Consider the following 20,791-nt stretch of genomic DNA (forward strand, 5'->3'; position numbering starts at 1 on the left):
TACTGATTTTACATTAGAGCTAGAACATTCCTGTTTTCTTTCTATATTTAAACATTTCTGATGTCAGAGATTGCAGAGCTTGGGCAGATATTGTCGTAGTTGCATATGACTTTTTGATGAACTATTTGTGTAGCTTTTTCCTTGCTTTTCGTTCCTTCATATGACAGCTGCAATTAGTCTGGTGCTATCAGTGTACGAATGTGTGATGTTATATTGCACACACATACGTATGACTATCCCACTTTAACTAGAACCACTGTGTTTTTAATTTCCAACAATATTTTTTTGGAATGCTTCCCCCAAGGAAAGCACTGGAAGAACGATGTAAGCTTTTGCCTTCGGTTTCGAATGTGAGGATGTGACAGAACATTGTGTTCCCTCTCCCCCCCCCCCCTCCCTCCCTCCCTCCCTCCCTCCCCTCTGACCTGTAATTATTTGTACCTAGTCATCCTTATATTCAGTTATTTCCACAAAATGTGAACATTTTGCCAGTGGAAATTTAGTTCATTGAAGACAGTGAAACTAAAGCCCGGAGTTACACAAATATTGGGGCAACAGTAATAATAATAATAATAATTCCCGTGGAGGCCCGGGAAAAGAATAGGCCTCCGGTATGTTCTGCCAGTCGTAAAAGGCGACGAAAAGAACAAACCACTAATAGGGCTAACCTCCCTTTTAGTGTGATTAGTTGGTTCAGGACAGAACTAAAGAAGCCTCGGACAAGCGCCGTCATGGTCGGGAACGACGCTTGAACCCTATGCCAGCCCACAATGGTAACGACACTGCTAGCCAACTGGAAAATGATTCAAATCCAAATAGAGGTGTTTTGCAGGATATGCTTCCTGCAACCACCCTAGAAGGAAAGCAAAGACAGAGGATGAGATGGTCAGATGAAGTTAATCGACACCTCATGTTCTGTTATTACCAAGCAACAAACCTAGGAACCAACACAACTGGATACAGATCACAAGTATACACAACATTTATTACCAGATACCCAGAATTAAAATTTTTAACAGAACAACGACTAGCTGATCAGATCCGTGTAATAATCAAAAATAACAGGATACCCCAGTCAGAATTAGAAAACATCAAACAAGAAGTACAACAAATACTGTAACAAAATAATGTGCAATCAGAAGAAGAAGAAGAAAATACAGTAATGGACTCAAACATCCCAGAGCAAACAAACAAAGAACAACACACATCAATTAAACAGTCAGAGGAAAACGAAATCTTAAGACAGCCACCAGAACAAGCACAAATAGAACACGAAGTGACACACATGTTAGATATAGAAGAAAAATTTCAGCTGACATATATAGAATACAAAGACACAAATACAGACATTAGACCATCCTTGCATAGACCACCAAATAACCCACAAGTCAAAACAACAATAAAAACTATCAACACAATCATACACAACAAAATAAATGAAAACACAACTATGGAAGAGTTACAACTACTGGTTTATATAGGAGCACTCACTACACTAAACATACACACTAGGCAGAGATCGGAACCAACCAACACACAGAAGAAACTCACAAAACCAGCATGGCAACACAGGCTACAGATCAGAATAGAAAAACTGAGAAAAGACATCGGACAGCTAACACAATTTATAAGAAATGAAATGTCAGAAAAAAAACGAAAAAGGTTAGGTAAAATCTCACAACAAGAAGTGATAGAGCAATTAGATGAAAAGAAGCAGAAATTACAAGCATTGGCCAAACGACTTAGAAGATACAAAAAAAGTGAAAATAGAAGGAAACAAAACCGAACATTCAACACAAACCAAAATAAATTTTACCAGACAATAGATAACACAGACATTAAAATAGACAATCCACCAAACATAACAGATATGGAACACTTCTGGAGCAACATATGGTCAAACCCGGTACAACATAACAGGCATGCACGGTGGATAGAAGCAGAAACAGATACATACAAGATGATACCACAAATGCCTGAAGTGATAATTTTGCAACATGAAGTCACCCAAGCAATTAATTCTACTCACAATTGGAAAGCCCCTGGAAAAGGTAAAATAGCAAATTTCTGGCTAAAGAAATTCACCTCAACACATTCACATCTAACTAAATTATTTAACAGTTACATTGCAGACCCATACACATTCCCTGATACACTTACACATGGAATAACTTATCTGAAACCTAAAGATCAAGCAGACACAGCAAACCCAGCTAAATATCGCCCCATAACATGCCTACCAACAATATACAAAATATTAACTTCAGTCATTACACAGAAATTAATGACACATACAACACAGAACAAAATTATAAATGAAGAACAAAAAGGCTGTTGCAAAGGAGCACGAGGATGTAAAGAGCAACTGATAATAGATGCAGAGGTGACATATCAAGCTAAAACTAAACAAAGGTCGCTACACTATGCATACATTGATTACCAAAAAGCTTTTCATAGTGTACCCCACTCATGGTTACTACAAATATTGGAAATATACAAAGTAGATCCTAAATTGATACAGTTCCTAAACATAGTAATGAAAAATTGGAAAACCACACTCAATATCCAAACAAATTCAAATACACTCCTGGAAATTGAAATAAGAACACCGTGAATTCATTGTCCCAGGAAGGGGAAACTTTATTGACACATTCCTGGGGTCAGATACATCACATGATCACACTGACAGAATCACAGGCACATAGACACAGGCAACAGAGCATGCACAATGTCGGCACTAGTACAGTGTATATCCACCTTTCGTAGCAATGCAGGCTGCTATTCTCCCATGGAGACGATCGTAGAGATGCTGGATGTAGTCCTGTGGAACGGCTTGCCATGCCATTTCCACCTGGCGCCTCAGTTGGACCAGCGTTCGTGCTGGACGTGCAGACCGCGTGAGACGACGCTTCATCCAGTCCCAAACATGCTCAATGGGGGACAGATCCGGAGATCTTGCTGGCCAGGGTAGTTGACTTACACCTTCTAGAGCACGTTGGGTGGCACGGGATACATGCGGACGTGCATTGTCCTGTTGGAACAGCAAGTTCCCTTGCCGGTCTAGGAATGGTAGAACGATGGGTTCGATGACGGTTTGGATGTACCGTGCACTATTCAGTGTCCCCTCGACGATCACCAGTGGTGTACGGCCAGTGTAGGAGATCGCTCCCCACACCATGATGCCGGGTGTTGGCCCTGTGTGCCTCGGTCGTATGCAGTCCTGATTGTGGCGCTCACCTGCACGGCGCCAAACACGCATACGACCATCATTGGCACCAAGGCAGAAGCGACTCTCATCGCTGAAGACGACACGTCTCCATTCGTCCCTCCATTCACGCCTGTCGCGACACCACTGGAGGCGGGCTGCACGATGTTGGGGCGTGAGCGGAAGACCGCCTAACGGTGTGCGGGACCGTAGCCCAGCTTCGTGGATACGGTTGCGAATGGTCCTCGCCGATACCCCAGGAGCAACAGTGTCCCTAATTTGCTGGGAAGTGGCGGTGCGGTCCCCTACGGCACTGCGTAGGATCCTACGGTCTTGGCGTGCATCCGTGCGTCGCTGCGGTCCGGTCCCAGGTCGACGGGCACGTGCACCTTCCGCCGACCACTGGCGACAACATCGATGTACTGTGGAGACCTCACGCCCCACGTGTTGAGCAATTCGGCGGTATGTCCACCCCGCCTCCCGCATGCCCACTATACGCCCTCGCTCAAAGTCCGTCAACTGCACATACGGTTCACGTCCACGCTGTCGCGGCATGCTACCAGTGTTAAAGACTGCGATGGAGCTCCGTATGCCACGGCAAACTGGCTGACACTGACGGCGGCGGTGCACAAATGCTGCGCAGCTAGCGCCATTCGACGGCTAACACCGTGGTTCCTGGTGTGTCCGCTGTGCCGTGCGTGTGATCATTGCTTGTACAGCCCTCTCGCAGTGTCCGGAGCAAGTATGGTGGGTCTGACATACCGGTGTCAATGTGTTCTTTTTTCCATTTCCAGGAGTGTAATATCACATCACAGCCAATACAGATTAAGCGTGGAATATACCAAGGAGACTCATTAAGTCCTTTCTGTTTCTGCCTTGCTCTGAACCCACTATCCAACATGCTAAATAATACAAATTATGGATACAATATTACTGGAACACACCCACACAAAATCACACATATGCTATACATGGATGATCTAAAACTACTGGCAGTAACAAATCAACAACTCAACCAATTACTAAAGATAACAGAAGTATTCAGCAATGATATAAATATGGCTTTTGGAACAGACAAATGTAAGAAAAATAGCATAGTCAAGGGAAAACACACTAAACAAGAAGATTACATATCGGATAACCACAGCGATTGCATAGAAGCGATGGAAAAAACAGATGCCTATAAATATCTAGGATACAGACAAAAAATAGGAATAGATAATACAAATATTAAAGAAGAACTAAAAGAAAAATATAGACAAAGACTAACAAAAATACTGAAAACAGAATTGACAGCAAGAAACAAGACAAAAGCTGTAAATACTTACGCTATACCAATATTGACCTACTCATTTGGAGTAGTGAAATGGAGTAACACAGATTTAGAAGCACCCAATACACTTACACGATCACAATGCCACAAATATAGAATACATCACATACATTCACCAACTGAAAGATTCACATTAAGCAGAAAGGAAGGGGATTTATTGACATAAAAAACCTACATTATGGACAGGTAGACAATTTAAGAAAAATTTTTCTAGAACGAGCAGAAACTAGCAAAATACACAAAGCAATCACTCATATAAACACATCGGCTACTCCACTGCAATTTCATAACCACATCTACAACCCTTTAGATCACATAACATCAACAGATATGAAGAAAGTAAATTGGAAAAAGAAAACACTACATGGCAAGCACCCGTATCATCTAACACTGCCACACATCGATCAAGACGCATCCAACACATGGCTAAGAAAAGGCAATATATGCAGTGAGACGGAAGGATTCATGATTGCAATACAGGATCAAATAATAAACACCAGATATTACAGCAAGCATATTATTAAAGATCCCAATACCACAACAGATAAATGCAGACTTTACAAACAACAAATAGAAACAGTAGATCACATCACAAGTGGATGCACAATACTAGCAAATACAGAATACCCCAGAAGACATGACAATGTAGCAAAAATAATACATCTGCAGCTTGCCTTACAACATAAACTTATAAAACATGTTCCCACATACAAGTATGCACCACGAAATGTACTGGAGAACGATGAATACAAATTATACTGGAACAGAACCATTATAACAGATAAAACAACACCACATAACAAACCTGACATCATACTCACCAATAAAAAGAAGAAATTAACACAACTAATCGAAATATCCATACCCAATACAACAAATATACAAAAGAAAACAGGAGAAAAAATTGAAAAATACATCCAACTGGCTGAGGAAGTCAAGGACATGTGGCATCAGGATAAAGTTGACATTATACCAATTATACTATCAACTACAGGAGTCATACCACACAACATCCACCAGTACATCAATGCAATACAGCTACATCCAAACTTATATATACAACTACAGAAATCTGTAATTATTGACACTTGTTCAATTACCCGAAAGTTCCTAAATGCAATGTAACATATACCGTACAGTTAAAAGGAAGTCACGCTTGATCAAGGTCCGCGTCACCTTCCATTTTTAACCAGACATAACGTCTGAGACAAGAAAGAAATAATAATAATAATAATAATAATAATAATAATAATAATAATAATAATAATTTTTCCTAAGGAATTTAACAGAATATGTGGTAATGAAAAAAATGTCAAAACTCAAAATAAAAGCATCTAATGTCTGGTATGACATATCATTTACATCACTTAATGAGGGTAGTTCTAGACCATATGGAATCTTTCTTCTATGAAGACAACCTATTAAACAACTCTCAGCATGATTTCCAAAAAGAACAATCCACAATAACAGCGGTAGCAACTTCTTTCCATGAGCTACTTAACAGACTGGATAAAGGAAACAGTCATTGGCAATTTTCTATATTTGTCTAAGGCCTTTGATTAGAAACTTGTAGTATAGGAGGAGTAGCACTAAACTTCTTAGGTTCATATCTCTGAGATAGGAGATAGTGTACTAAACTGTGTTGAAAGTAAAATCCTAACAGTAAAATCAGTGTACAAAACTCTTAATTGTGGCATCCCTCAGGGACGTATTCTTGGGCTGTTTTTGTTTCTTGTATATGTTAATGACATAACACAGCCACAAAATCCAAAGCTAGTGAACTAGAAAGCAATAAAGGGAACTCTGAACTGATCACAGAATATCTAACAATGAATTAATTTGCATTGAATAAGGACAAGACTGTTGCAATGAGGTTCTTGTTAAATTATAACCAATCTCATACTGAGTAGCTGTCTACAGTTGAAATATCCAATAAATATATGTTTTCAGGCATTTTGATTGAAGAACATCTTACATGGAAAGAATATATCAGCTACAACAGAAAAAAGTGCTGCAGTATTTACTTTCCAAGATGTGTCTCAAAAATAATGAATCCTCTTGTTCTTAAACAACTGTACTACAGGTTAATCCACTCCCATTTACAATAAGGGATTGAAATTTGGGCTGGGGAACCCACAGTCTACATGGATAGGATATTCAGGCTTCAAAAGAGAACAGTTAGGGTAATTGCTAATACACTGAAGTGCCAAAGAAACTGTTGTAGATATACATATTCAAATACAGATATATGTAAACAGGCAGAATATGGCGCTATGATGGGCAACACCTATATAAGACAGCAAGAGTCTGGCGCAGTTGTTAAATTGGCTACTGCTGCTTCAATGGCAGGTTATCAAGATTTAAGTTAGTTTGAATGTGGTGTTATAGTCGGTACATGAGCGATGGGACACAGCATCTCTGATGTAGCGATGAAGTGGGGACTTTTTCCGTACAACCACGAGTGAATCATGAATATCAGGAATCCGGTAAAATATCAAATCTCCGACATCACTGCAGCTGGAAAAAGATCCTGTAAGAATGGAACCAATGAGAACTCAAGAGAATCTTTCAACGTCACAGAACTGCAACCCTTCCACAAATTGCTGCAGATTTCAGTGCTGGCCCATCAAAAAGTGTCTATGTGCAAACATAACCATTAAATGAAACCTCATCAATATGGGCTTTCGGAGCCAAAGGCGCACTCGTACCCTTGATGACTGCATGACATAAAGCTTTACACCTTGCCTGTGCCCGTCAACACCAACATTAGACTGTTGATGACTGGAAACATGTTGCCTGGTGGGCCTAGTCTCATTTCAAATTGTAATGAGTGGACGGTCGTGTACGGGTATGGAGATAACCTCAAGCTGCTAGAGGCTCAGTAATGGTGTGGGGCATGTGCAGTTGGAGTGGTATATTTAGATATGATTCTGACAGGTGACACGTATGTAAGCATCCTGTCTGATCACCTGCGTCCATTCATGTTCATTGTGCATTCCGACAGACCTGAGGAATTCCAGCAGGACAATGCAACACTCCATACATCCAGAATTGTTGCGGAGTGACTCCAGGAACACTCTTCTGAGTTTGAACACTTCTGCTGGCCATCAGACTCCCCAGTCATGAACATTATTGAGCATACCTGGGATGCCTTGCAACATGCTGTTCAGAAGTGATATCCATCCCCTCATACTCTTACGGATTTATGGACAACCCTGTAGGATTCATGGTGTCAGTTCCCTTGAGCACTGCTTCAGATGTGTTAGTCGAGCTCATGTCATGTTGCAGCACTCCGATAGAGGTACTCAAAGTACCCTCCGCCACACACCGTCAGGTGGCTTGCGGAGTATGGATGTAGATGTAGATGTAGATTAGGCAAGTGTTCCAGTTTCTTTGGCTCTTCATAACATAAGCAACTTTTCAAGTAGTCCGTACAGGTACTTTTCAAGTAGTCCGTACAGGACTACTTGAAAAGTTATAATGTACTGACTGTGAACTGTGAGTCATAAGAGAGGTACAGATCACAGTCCACTTGATGCTGGAAGACCATTCTATAATAGATTGCCAAATAATATGAGGCAAATTCATGTAAGTCTTTTTAAAGGAAAATTGAAACAGTTGTTAACTGAAAGATGTTTGTACTCATATAAAGAGTTCCAAGCTCCATTACTGTCAGTTATACTTTCGTATACTGCAGTATATTAGTGGTGATTAATGTTTTATATAATAGTATTTGCAGCAACATCCCACTAAACTGAATCCCTGTAACCCAAACATTCAGGTAATCCAAACATGAAAAAGTATGGAAAACGGTGCGGTAAACTGCTGTACATACACACTATTTTAATTTATGCAATACAGTAAACATGTTTTAGAAACATGGGCAAGAAATCATTTAGTTTAAACAATGCATAACAATGAAAGAAAAGCTGTAAAACTTACTAAAATACAGTGGACATTTTATACCTACTTTTTAGATGACAAAAACTCAGTCATTGTTTTTTGGCATAATGAAGACAGTCTGTTATATAATGCAAAGTTGCACTATCGTCTCAGAAACATCAAATCAGCAGGTGTAGCAGTGGACTGTTGCTCCAAATAACGTAGTGTGACATCAAGGGCTTCTGTTGCATCACTGTGTGGCACCAGCTCTTGTTTGTCGCTTTCAGGCTCATTATCACTTCGGTCACAGCAGTCCACTTCTTCCTGGTCTTGAGTCACAGAAGCAACTAAATCAGCGTCAGTAAGGTTCTCCACACATGCTCCATCCACTGCCATCCACTCATCTACGTCTCCTTCACTATCTTCTTCACATCCAGGGATTGTCTGTATCATTTGTAGTAGATTTTCCTCTTCATTTTCAACTAGGTTGTCCTGAAATTCGAGAGATGTCCACAGTTTTCTCCACGATTTTCTGAAATATTCTGCCATGTCTCAGTGGCCCAATAAACAACATCCTTCACAGTGGTCTTTTTTATTTTGTCCACTAAAGGAAAGCTATCATCTTGAATCAGCATTCTTAAAAATTGTTTTCTATAAATCAGTTTTAATGTTTCCAGTACGCCCTGGTCCATCGGCTGTAGAAGTGGTGTAACATTCGGTGGCAAAAACTTTGCCACAATTTCTCTAATACATAATTTCTCAGTGCTGGGGTGAGATGGCATGTTATCAATGAAAAGGATTGCATGGGGAGACAAATGATTTTCCTTGGAAAACCGTTGAACAGAGGGAACAAACTGGCCGTGAAACCATTCTTTGAACAGCTTACCATCCATCCATGCTTCTTTCTGGTTGCAATAATATATGAGCAGGGACTTGATGTTGTAATTTTTAAAAGCTTTGGGCCTAACAGATTTGCTGATCAGCATTAAAGGCAGCTTGTGATTACCAGCAGTGTTGCTGCACACTAATAAAGTCACATGACCTTAGCACATTCTAAAACCAGGAGCATTGTCTTCTGCTTTTGATGCCAGGCTTTTTGTTGACAATGCTCTAAAATTAAGGCCAGTCTCGTCAGCATTATAAATTTGTTGGGGAGAATACTTTCCCTCTTTTATCATTTTTTCAAACTCACCCAAGTATTCCTTCACTGCATCACGGTCAAAAGAAAGCTTCTCTCCAGTAATTGTTAGCTGACGGACTCCATGACATTTTTTGAATCTGTCCAACCAACCCATACTCGCACTGAAAGACTCATCACCATTCATTAACTTGTTCAGGTACCAGTGCTCCACTCAAAGGAGTTCCCCTTTCTCTTTCCTGCGTAATCCAAAGGAAAAGAGCTTCATCTACTTTATCGCACTGAGACTGGTTAAAAGTCTACCGAATTTCGAGTGTTTTTCCTGAAGGGGTTGCACAGGACTGTTCAAGCTTCACTCTGTTCTTCTTCCAATCACAAATGATTTCTTTACCAACACCCAGTTCCGTTGCCAGTTCAGATTCATTCTCACCATTATCTGCTTCAAAGCATTCAGTTTTTCTTTGAGAGTTAACATTGTACGTTTACATTTACTCATGACGAAAATACGTACACCACTACACCTGAACGAATACAATACAACTCTTACACATGCCAGTGATCGATAACTAACATAACCGAGTGCTTTGCGAGCCAACTGGCGGTGCACTGACCTCAAACACTTCATAGGTCTCAGCAATGCACAACAAGGGCAGGGAGTGAGAGTGAGCCATTGTTCCCACACTTGTTCCCATTTGTTACCATGGTGTACTTACTTATCTGCTTGGTATACTTCATTTTAGAAACTCATCACCATAATTCCGGCTAATCCAAACAAGGTCCAGTCCCAATTAGTTTGGATTAATGGGACTCTACTGTAGTGTGCTACTTGAATATATAGTGAAACCCCTATTTGACATTTTCGTGTGGTCCAGACTTAAAAAACCCAAAATGGAGAAAAATGTTAAGACCCCCAAAATACGAGTATGGTTTGAAAAGTTGAAAAGTACTTACACCACTGAAACTTTTTTTATTTTTCAGTGTAGTCTCCTTGTAGATTAATGCACTTGGTCCAACAATGTTCCAATGCCTTGATTCCATCTCAAAAATGAGTTTCCTCCAGGCCTGCAAAATAGTTGTCAACTCCATCACTTCTTCGTTTGAAGTGAATCTTCATCTACCAAGAAAAATTTTCAGTTTTGGGAAGAGATGAAAGTCTGAAGGAACCATATCTGGTGAAAAAGGTTGGTGTGGCAACAATTTGTACCTTAGTTCATGTAATTTTGCCATGGTGACGGCATGTGTGTGTGGGTACGTGTCAAGAGCCATGGCATCCATCTTGCAGATAATTTTTTCATTTCTAATTCTTCAGTTAAAATGTGATACTTCCTTTCAGATGACATCTGGCAAGTGTGAGCAATTTTGCCCACTTTCAATCGGTGATCCTCCATGACCATTTTGTCCATTTTTGCAATGATTTCTGGAGTTGTGACATATGTCGGCCTACCACTGAGCAGATCATAATCTAACTCTCCCGACCAAATTTAAATTCATTTGTCCACTTGGCAACAGTTGAATATGAAGGAGCAGAGTCTCCCAGTGTATACTGGAAATCAACATGAATGCCCTTTGCTTTCTTACCTTTCTCTACAAAGTACTTAATCATTCCTTGAATCTTGATTTTTTTTTTTTTTTTCCATCTTCGTAAATCATTATGTGGGAGCAACAACAGAGCCATGTCACCGCCACAGCTCTCTTCCAAGACCACTGACGTGACACGTGTTTACAGGCAACAGTCAAACATGAACAAGTCGTTGCACTAGCGCTGACCTCCCATGGTGATTCTGAGAACTTTTCAAACCACTCTTATATGAACGAAAACACATATATGATTAAAAATCACAGTCCTCTCCAATACTTTGTATAAAATCTAAATGAAGAAAATTAAATGTGCAACACAATTTTTATACAATAATTTGTGGTAATGAATTTCATAAGTTCTCTAAACATCACAAATGTGTAATGGTAAGTAAAAACTTGTCAAAAATTGAGATTGAGATCTGGGTAGAAGGTAATCGAGCTGTTTTCCAACGTGCTATGACTACAAATTATACATTCGGAACACATGTTATTGAGAGATCATACTTTATGGTCACCTAGAAAAAAGCAAAAATTCATGAAATTAACCCAAAACATCACAGCAGCTAAATGGCTAAACGATAAGCATAAATATGGACATTTGCTTAATGACACACTTTGTCACCATTGCTGTAACTGTTTAATGCTTTTCTTACGAGCCAGACTTCATATGCTCACTGCAGGCTTGGTGAGAGAAACAGATGTGGAAAAATGAGTTTACTTCCCCAATTGACATTACAAGCTTATTAGAAGTCGTCTCAATGAATTTCTGTACAGTGTGTAAAATGTAAATTTGAAAGAAAGCACAGGTGCTACAGTTCTGCTTCATGCATTCTTGTCACTGCTGCCAATCTTTACGAGCTACAGTGTGTGTGTGGTGCAAAGTATATGCATGAGTACTGTATGTAGTTGTTACAACTGTATCATGTCAGATTTGAACACAAAGTACTTAAAATGTGCTATCGCAAAACTCTTTCTCTATTTCCATGTGACATCTCCGTCATAGCACATCATCTGCACAAGAAGTATATTTTCAGAACTTCACAAAATGCTTGCTGGCTATTGGGTGACTTAACAAGTCACTAGCCGATAAGTTTTCACGAGCCAGAAATGGTCTAAATTTCCTTGATTATTACTGAGCATATTCTTTGAGGCTCAGTGTTTGAATTTGAGTTTGATGATTGAGAATGTTGCTGAATACGATAAATCGGAAATACATGCAAAAAGATAAGACCGAGTTATAAGTGGCACAAGAAAGTGTGCTGGCTGGGCCCCTTCATCATGCATTCATTTGGTCCTGAACCTGAATGCTTAAATCATAATTGTGCGGTGAAGCTGAATGTTGTAAATTGTGTTGCCAACACCAATCATGGATTACATCAGCGTTTCCCCTCTCACATCTCCCCTCTCCACAATGGCCTAAAATATTCCCGTAATTCTGCCACCACCTGTGGTGCGAACCATCTGTCTTTTGAGCCACTTATTACTTGTTCAGTCACATCAAATGTCAGTAGGAAGAAAACAGGACAAATTCAAGGGAGACATTGAATAATAACTTAGAATTGAGGTAAACTTTATGAGGAAGAAATCTAAAATCAAGGAATTTTTAGCGTTGTTATGGAGTTTTCATAGGGACTGCAAATTTATGGCATAGAATTGCAAAAAATGTAAATCGGAGAATGTAAAATCAAAGTTCCACTGTATGAATGGCATCGTATCATTTTTGTAAAGGTACAGAAAATGACAACGTCCAAGACTGTAAAGTTATAATGGACAAATAAAGATTATTATTCTTGTTGTCAGACTTACATTTTTCTTTCTTGTATAGTAGGAGGGTATTCATGCATTATCTAGGAATAGCTGAAGTTTCTACTTTTTCCGAATATTTAAGTATTCAAATTAAATTGTGGCAGCTAGTATGGTGCCCCCGAAGTGTCATTGTGTTTGATTACCTAGAAATACTATTTCTATTCAAGACTGCTTATTTTATAATCAAGCCATCATTTGTGATGTTATCCTTTTCAAAGGACGAACAAAGAAGTTCTTAAAATATGGTACTCATGGGCTTGAGCAATGAACTGAATATGCAGGTCAGCCACTTCCATTTGTATAATTAAATTTTATCAATGTAAGAGTTGACACTGTCTTTGTACTTCATGCTTTTTGTCACTGTATCATTCAGTAAAAATGGAGAGCTAATGGCGCTCTCTCTCTCTCTCTCTCTCTCTCTCTCTCTCTCTCTCTCTCTGCCACACCACCTCCCTCTGTCCAATCTTTCCCCTGTACACACTCATACTCTGCAGCATCTCACTTTTGTATGTAATTTTTTGGATGTTGCTATGGTTGTTGTGTTCTGGTTTGTTGTGGTTGTTACATTCTTGTTTTAGGATAGGCATTTGCCGATTATAATTAATTACTTTGTTTGTTCCTCCAGATTTGACAAGTTAGCAGAAACTCTGCAATGGTGTTTAGAACTTGGCATTCCAGAAGTTACAGTTTATGCATTTAGCATAGAAAACTTTAAAAGGACGGCAGAGGAAGTTGAGGGACTAATGGATCTTGCAAGGCAGAAATTCAGACGGCTGTTGGATGAGAAGTAATAATAATTATTTTGTCTCAAAAATTTACATTAAGTAAATTATAAATTACAAATAATGATGATAATTTTCTTTTAATAGAGGGAAGTTAATGGAACGTGGTGTTCGAATCAGAGTCATTGGAAATTTGACACTCCTCCCTAATGATCTTAAAGATTTGATGCAAGAGGCCATGCTTGTTACGAAGGATAACAGCAAAGCATTCCTAAATGTGGCTTTTGCATATACAGGTATGAGACTATTCTTCATGGTAATGGATAGTCCATTTCAAATTATGATAAGTATAATTATTTTAATAGGAATCCAATTCTGTATTGTAATATAACTGTTGATATGTGCTGCAACTCTTTAGGAAAGTAGCCCTGATGTTGCTGAAGAAATGAAATGGATTTTCTTTAAGAAAATTGTTCATGACGATGATGATGATTTCATGCCAACTACATTTGGACTGCAGAGTCTGACAAGACAAGCAAAAAGAAAATTATCGGGCTTATAAAAGAACTTTGAGAGAACTTTTTTGGCTGATGACCACAATATTGCATGTACTACTCAAAACAAACAGAAAATGATATTCTGTGAGCACCAATTCTTTTATTGAATTGTGGCAAGTGGATTTACACTTCTTAACAATAATCTAAAAGAAACAGAAGAATTTTTCTTAGAATGTTAGAAGATTGCCAACTGTTTTCGTAGATTTGGTAAACACGTATTAAGAAAATGTCTTTATGATGCAAAAATGATAGGGAATCATGGAAGAAAGGTGAGAGACTGCTGTATGAAACATACAATATTGAAGTAAAAGTTAGACATCTCGGATATCAGTCCTTTGCTTTTTCTTTTTGAATGCATGGCACAGAAAATGTGCGAGTGTAAGTGCTGTGGAAAATATTGTGTCCTTGGAAGACCAGTGGAAAGTATTAGAGGACCATTAGAAAATTTGAGGATATTGGTAGATGGTGGGTTGAAGCTGAACAGAATACATTATGTGGTGTGTAATTAGGATCGGGAAGAAGCAAAACAGAACATGCAGCAATAGAGACATTTTTCTCCATTGTCTGCTGTGATAGATGATAAACGTTGGTATATTAACGCAAATTGCAAGCAGAGTATGTATAAATTATGAGAATGCTTGCAGCCTGTCTCAGAAGCATGACACACACAGTTAAAATATGTAAGTAAAAGATAAATTGCTGCTTACTGTAAAGATGACATATTAAGTTGCTGACAGGCACAATTAAGACACTTGCACATCAGCTTTCAGCCCCCAGTCTTTGTCAGAAAAAGATAAACACACACTATTCATTCACACAAGCAAGCACACATCACACATACATGAGTGCCAACTCTGGCATTCTGGTCTGAGCTGCTGGAGCTGCACTGGCTGTACATTGGTGAGAAAATACAATATGATAACTGTGTTGTGTTTTAATTTATTATGGAGGCAAAATTTTGTGCTAGATAGACATCTTTTGGCTATATTTTAGTGCCCTCTTGGGGGGCTCACCACTCTTTAGTGAGTACATGCTTGGCAACCACAGGGCCACAGCATTTGCAGCACTACTTCCTCTTTGTGTGCTGCAAACATAAACTTCGACTATCACTTACCTCCTCTTGGATGGTCCTTTTGGTGCAGACACTGCTTGGACTTGGTTCACGATTTTGGTCTTGATTCACTCCCGGCACTATCTTCAACCTCCGTGAACTATTATATGGCCCCTATTATTGGGTTTGACTTGCAATCTCTTCCAAATTTTACAGAAATGCGTGTTGTGCAGGGAAGGTCGCCCACTATGGTGTATGCTCCTATGCTCCACCTCTGTGCCCTTCCACCCTGTAACCTTCCTTCCTGTTGTTGTAGTACACCCAAAACCCAGCACGGTAGACATCCCATTGTGTGGTGGTAGCCTCCTGACCATGCAGGGATCGCACTGTTAGTGCTTGTGCTGCACAATCCCCATGTATGCCATGGAGTGTGTGCCCATTGTGACTGGGACACAGGGACTTCCATGGTAGCGCCCATGGTGAGAGCCCCTGTTTGGCATGGGTGGCACCATCTTGGTTATTTCACACTGTTTGTTACATGGCCCCAGCAGTCCCTTCAAATGGAAAGGCCTCGTATGATGGAACGAAATACGATCCCTACGCATTCCCTTCCCAGGCCACACCATGTGAGGAACATAGGACTAGAAGACAAGGAGAAAAATGCTCCCCCCAATACCTGATCTGTACCAGAATCGATTGGAACTCCTTTGTGGTCACAAAGCCTTTATTTTGTGTCAAGCACATTGAAGATGAATATGGGGAAATTGCAGCCATCTCTAGCAGAGCAGTTCCCTCCTGATTAAAATGACATCTCCTGTCCAGCAACAGGCACTGCTGTCTTGTGAAAAGTTGGGTGACATTCCTCTGACTGTCACTTTCCGCAGGAGACTCAATATTGTCCAGGGCATCATCTTTCGCCAGGATTTTCTTTTGCACTCTGACAATTATCTGTATCCCAACTTAAAGTGACAAGATGTGCATTTCATCTGTCGTGTCCATACGGGACCAAGGGAAAACAGAGTTGCTACCGGGACCTTCATCGTAGCTTTCGAGGGTGATATGTTGCGTGATAGGGTCTGCTGGTGTGATGTGAAACTCTACGTTCCTCCTCGTAAGAGATCCTTCAACTAGGAGTATAAGATCCTGGACAAACTCACATATAAAGAGTCCAAAAAAAGTGTGAGAATCTTAGTCCCATACAAATGACACAATCTTATGTTACAGCTGCAGTGTCATCACTTTCTCTGTTGAAAATGCTTTCTTCTGTTGCACCTCTTACAGTGGACCCTCAGATTTGCCAGCTAGTGCCTGTTCCCGAGGTGCTTGAGGGCCCATCTGGTGCATCCACCACACTCACTTTGAGACCATTGGCTCCCACCTGCCATGGACACAGGTCCCCATCCCCCTGCCAGAGCCGCCTCATCCTCCTCCGGCTTCTCTAGCTAGGAAGAGGTCCATCGGGACTCTCCCTTCCACAGTGTCTGCTGGTCCAAAGCCAGATGCCAGCCAGTGGTTGAAGGAACCAGAGGCTACTGGCCGTCGGACTTCTCGTTCTTCCTGTGTCCCTGAAACCACTTCACCAAAACCTTCCAAGCTCTTGTGTCCTAAGGAGAAGAAGAGCGACACCAAGGACAAAATGAAGTCCTCGAAAATAAAGGAAATTTCGGTGGCCCTCATGCCATCGGACTTTGTGTGTACTCCTTCTGTGCCCGAGGTGGAGTTTCTGGTGGCCCCTGAAGCATCAAATCTCCCCAGACAATGTGCCACAGAACCTATGTCACTCTGGTACCACCCACACACTTCAGTGTGGCATAACGGAACTTATTCAGCCATTGATCTTTCCTTTTGTAGCCCTGGTCTTCTACCACCTATCCACTGGAGAGTATGTGATGACATGTGTGGTAGTGACCACTTCCTGACCTTCCTGTCCCTCCCTCAGTGTTGCTCCTTTGGACGCCTACTGATGTCTCAGCTGGTGGCTGTGCATGACCCTGGGTCATATCCTGCCCCCTCCCCCTTCCCCTGGTCGCTTCATGCCCCTACAGTATTCAGACAGTCTGATCCTCCAGTGGAAATGTAACGGATTTTTCCACCAGCTGGCTGAGCTATGGCAACTTTTAAGCACTTAAACCTTGCATTCTATATTACCATCCAGAAAATGTGGTTTCCGGCACCTTGGACCCTCACACCTTGTGGCTACTGTGGTTATTTTAAGAATTGTGCTGACTATGAGAGGATAGGGTGTCAGATGGAGTTTGTACATATGTTCTGGACTATATACCTTGTGCTGCTTGATACATCTTTGGAGGCTGTGGCTGTTCAGGTAAGGGCATATCAGGATTTTACCATCTGTAATGTTTATCTCCCTCCCGATGATGTCATGTCTCAGGATTTACTGTCTGAATTACTCTCTCGGCTCCCCCAACCTTTCCTAGTCTTGGGCGATTTCAGTGTCTGTAACCCTGTGTGGGGTGGAACAATGATCACTGGCCACAGTAAAGACATCGAAACTACAGGGCTATTACAAATGATTGAAGCGATTTCATAAATTCACTGTAGCTCCATTCATTGACATATGGTCACAACACCCTACAGATATGTAGAAAAACTCATAAAGTTTTGTTCGGCTGAAGCCGCACTTCAGGTTTCTGCCGCCAGAGCGCTCGAGAGCGCAGTGAGACAAAATGGCGACAGGAGCCGAGAAAGCGTATGTCGTGCTAGAAATGCACTCACATCAGTCAGTCATAACAGTGCAACAACACTTCAGGATGAAGTTAAACAAAGATCCACCAACTGCTAACTCCATTCGGCGATGGTATGCGCAGTTTAAAGCTTCTGGATTCCTCTGTAAGGGGAAATCAACGGGTCGACCTGCAGTGAGCGAAGAAACGGTTGAACGCGTGTGGGAAAGTTTCACGTGTAGCCCGCGGAAGTCGACGAATAAAGCAAGCAGGGAGCTAAACGTACCACAGCCGATGGTTTGGAAAATCTTACGGAGAAGGCTGAAGCAGAAGCCTTACCGTTTACAATTGCTACAAGCCCTGACACCCGATGACAAAGTCAAACGCTTTGAATTTTCGGCGCGGTTGCAACAGCTCATGGAAGAGTATGCGTTCAGTGCGAAACTTGTTTTCAGTGATGAAGCAACATTTTTTCTTAATGGTGAAGTGAACAGACACAATGTGCGAATCTGGGTGGTAGAGAATCCTCATGCTTTCGTGCAGCAAATTCGCAATTCACCAAAAGTTAACGTGTTTTGTGCAATCTCACGGTTTAAAGTTTACGGCCCCTTTTTCTTCTGCGAAAAAAACGTTACAAGACACGTGTATCAGGACATGCTGGAAAATTGGCTCATGCCACAACTGGAGACCGACAGCGCCAACTTCATCTTTCAACAGGATGGTGCTCCACCGCACTTCCATCATGATGTTCGGCATTTCTTAAACAGGAGATTGGAAAACCGATGGATCGGTCGTGGTGGAGATCATGATCAGCAATTCATGTCATGGCCTCCATGCTCTCCCGACTTAACCCCATGCGATTTCTTTCTGTGGGGTTATGTGAAAGATTCAGTGTTTAAACCTCCTCTACCAAGAAACGTGCCAAAACTGCGAGCTCGCATCAATGATGCTTTCGAACTCATTGATGGGGACATGCTGCGCCGAGTGTAGGAGGAACTTGATTTTCGGCTTGATGTCTGCCGAATCACTAAAGGGGCACATATCGAATATTTGTGAATGCCTAAAAAAACTTTTTGAGTTTTTGTATGTGTGTGCAAAGCATTGTGAAAATATCTCAAATAATAAAGTTATTATAGAGCTGTGAAATCGCTTCAATCATTTGTAATGACCCTGTATACTGGTACAACTTGATCTTTGCCTCTTGAACTCTGGTGTCTCCACACACTTCAATGTGGTACAACGGAACATATTTGACCATTGATCTTTCCTTTTGCAGCCCTGTCCTTCTACCATCTGTCCACTGCAGAGTCCATGAAGACCTGTGTGGTAGTGACCACTTCCCGATCTTCCTGTACCTTCCTCAGTGATGCTCCCTTGGATGAACTTCCAAATGGGTTCTCGGTAATGCTGACTGGGATGAGTTCACCTCTGCTCCTGTCCTTAGCTGTCCAATGCAAGGCAGTATTCATGTGGCTATTTAGCATACAACGGCAGCCATTCTTTTGGTATCCAACTGAGCCATCCCCTCTTCCTCAGGATTCCATCATCGGAAGAAGTTACCCTGGTGGAGCCCAGAGATTGCCGCGGCCATTAGAAATCGTAGGCGGATTCTTCAACACCATAAGCAGCATCCTTCACCGGACTCGCTCATTGCCTTTAAACTGCTCAGTGCCTGCTTCCGCTACCTTATAAAACGATGAAAGCAAGAATCCTGGAAATGGTACATTCCTACCATTGGATCACATACACTTCTATTACAGGTGTGGACAAAAATCAGACACCTCTATCGCTTCCAGTCTCGTGCAGGTGTACCAAGTATTTCCTTAGATGGTGCCATGTATTCTGATCCAAACACTGCAACTGAACACTTCGCTCACTCATCTGCATCTGAGAAATTCCCCCTCCCCCCTTCCCCCTCCCCTCCCCTCCCCTCCCCTCCACACGTTTCAGCTCCTAAAACAGTGGGTGGAGCAAATGCATTTATCTACAACCTAGAGCCATATAATGCTCCATTCATTTAATGGGAACTCTCCAGTACCTTTGCCCATTGCACTGATACAGCCCCAGGACCAGACTGCATCCACAACCAAATGCAGAAACATCTCTCAGTGGATTGTCAGCATCATGTCCTTACCCTCTTTAATCATATCTGGAACGAGGATGAGTTTACATCTCAATTTTGAGAAAGCGCGATTGTTCTGGTACTGAAACTGGGTAAGAACCCCCTAGAGATGGACTGTTATCACCCGATCAACCATACTGACATTCTTTGTAAGCTGCTTGAATGCATGGTGAGCAAGCAGCTGTGGTGGCTCCTCGAGTCTCGGGGCCTTTTGGATGCATCTTGGAAGTTTTCGCAAAGGCCACTCCACTGCTGATAATTTGGTTCACCTGAAGTCCACCATCTGGACAGCCTTTGCACGTTGTAAGCACCTCATCGCTGTCTTTTTTGACCTATGGAAGGCTTATGACATGACATGGTGTCACCACATGCTTACTGCGTTGCGTGAGTAAGGTCTCTGGGGTTGACTCCCAAGTTTTGTCAAGAACTTCTCATTGCACCGTATGTTCCGTGTTCAGGTTGGTGCTTCACTCAGTACCCTCTTATCCAGGAGAACGGGATCCCTAAGGGCTCTGTACTGAGCGTCCCCCCCTCTTTCTTATGGCTGTCAGTGGTCTAGCAGTGGCTGTGAGGTCTAAGATATCACACTCGTTATATGCTGACAATTTTTGCTTTTATTATTGCTCCTCTAGTATGGGTGTTGCTGAGCATCACTTACAGGACTTCATACGAAAGGTGCAGTTACGGGCTGTTACCCGTGGCTTTCGGTTTTCAAC

General features: G+C 41.4%; 1 protein-coding gene across 3 annotated transcripts in view; it reads left to right on the forward strand.

The window, feature by feature from the left end:
* The window catches only part of LOC126471428 (dehydrodolichyl diphosphate synthase complex subunit DHDDS), a 60,884-nt gene that overhangs the window by 23,847 nt on the left and 16,246 nt on the right, over nt 1-20,791 (forward strand). For all 3 annotated transcript variants that reach the window (XM_050099586.1, XM_050099584.1, XM_050099585.1), the window contains exons 4-5: nt 13,568-13,729; nt 13,812-13,960. In XM_050099586.1, coding sequence (XP_049955543.1) covers nt 13,568-13,729; nt 13,812-13,960 — 311 coding nt within the window. The remainder of the gene's footprint in view (nt 1-13,567; nt 13,730-13,811; nt 13,961-20,791) is intronic.

Source organism: Schistocerca serialis, chromosome 3, assembly GCF_023864345.2.
Source record: "Schistocerca serialis cubense isolate TAMUIC-IGC-003099 chromosome 3, iqSchSeri2.2, whole genome shotgun sequence".
Taxonomy (NCBI): Eukaryota; Metazoa; Arthropoda; class Insecta; order Orthoptera; family Acrididae; genus Schistocerca; species Schistocerca serialis.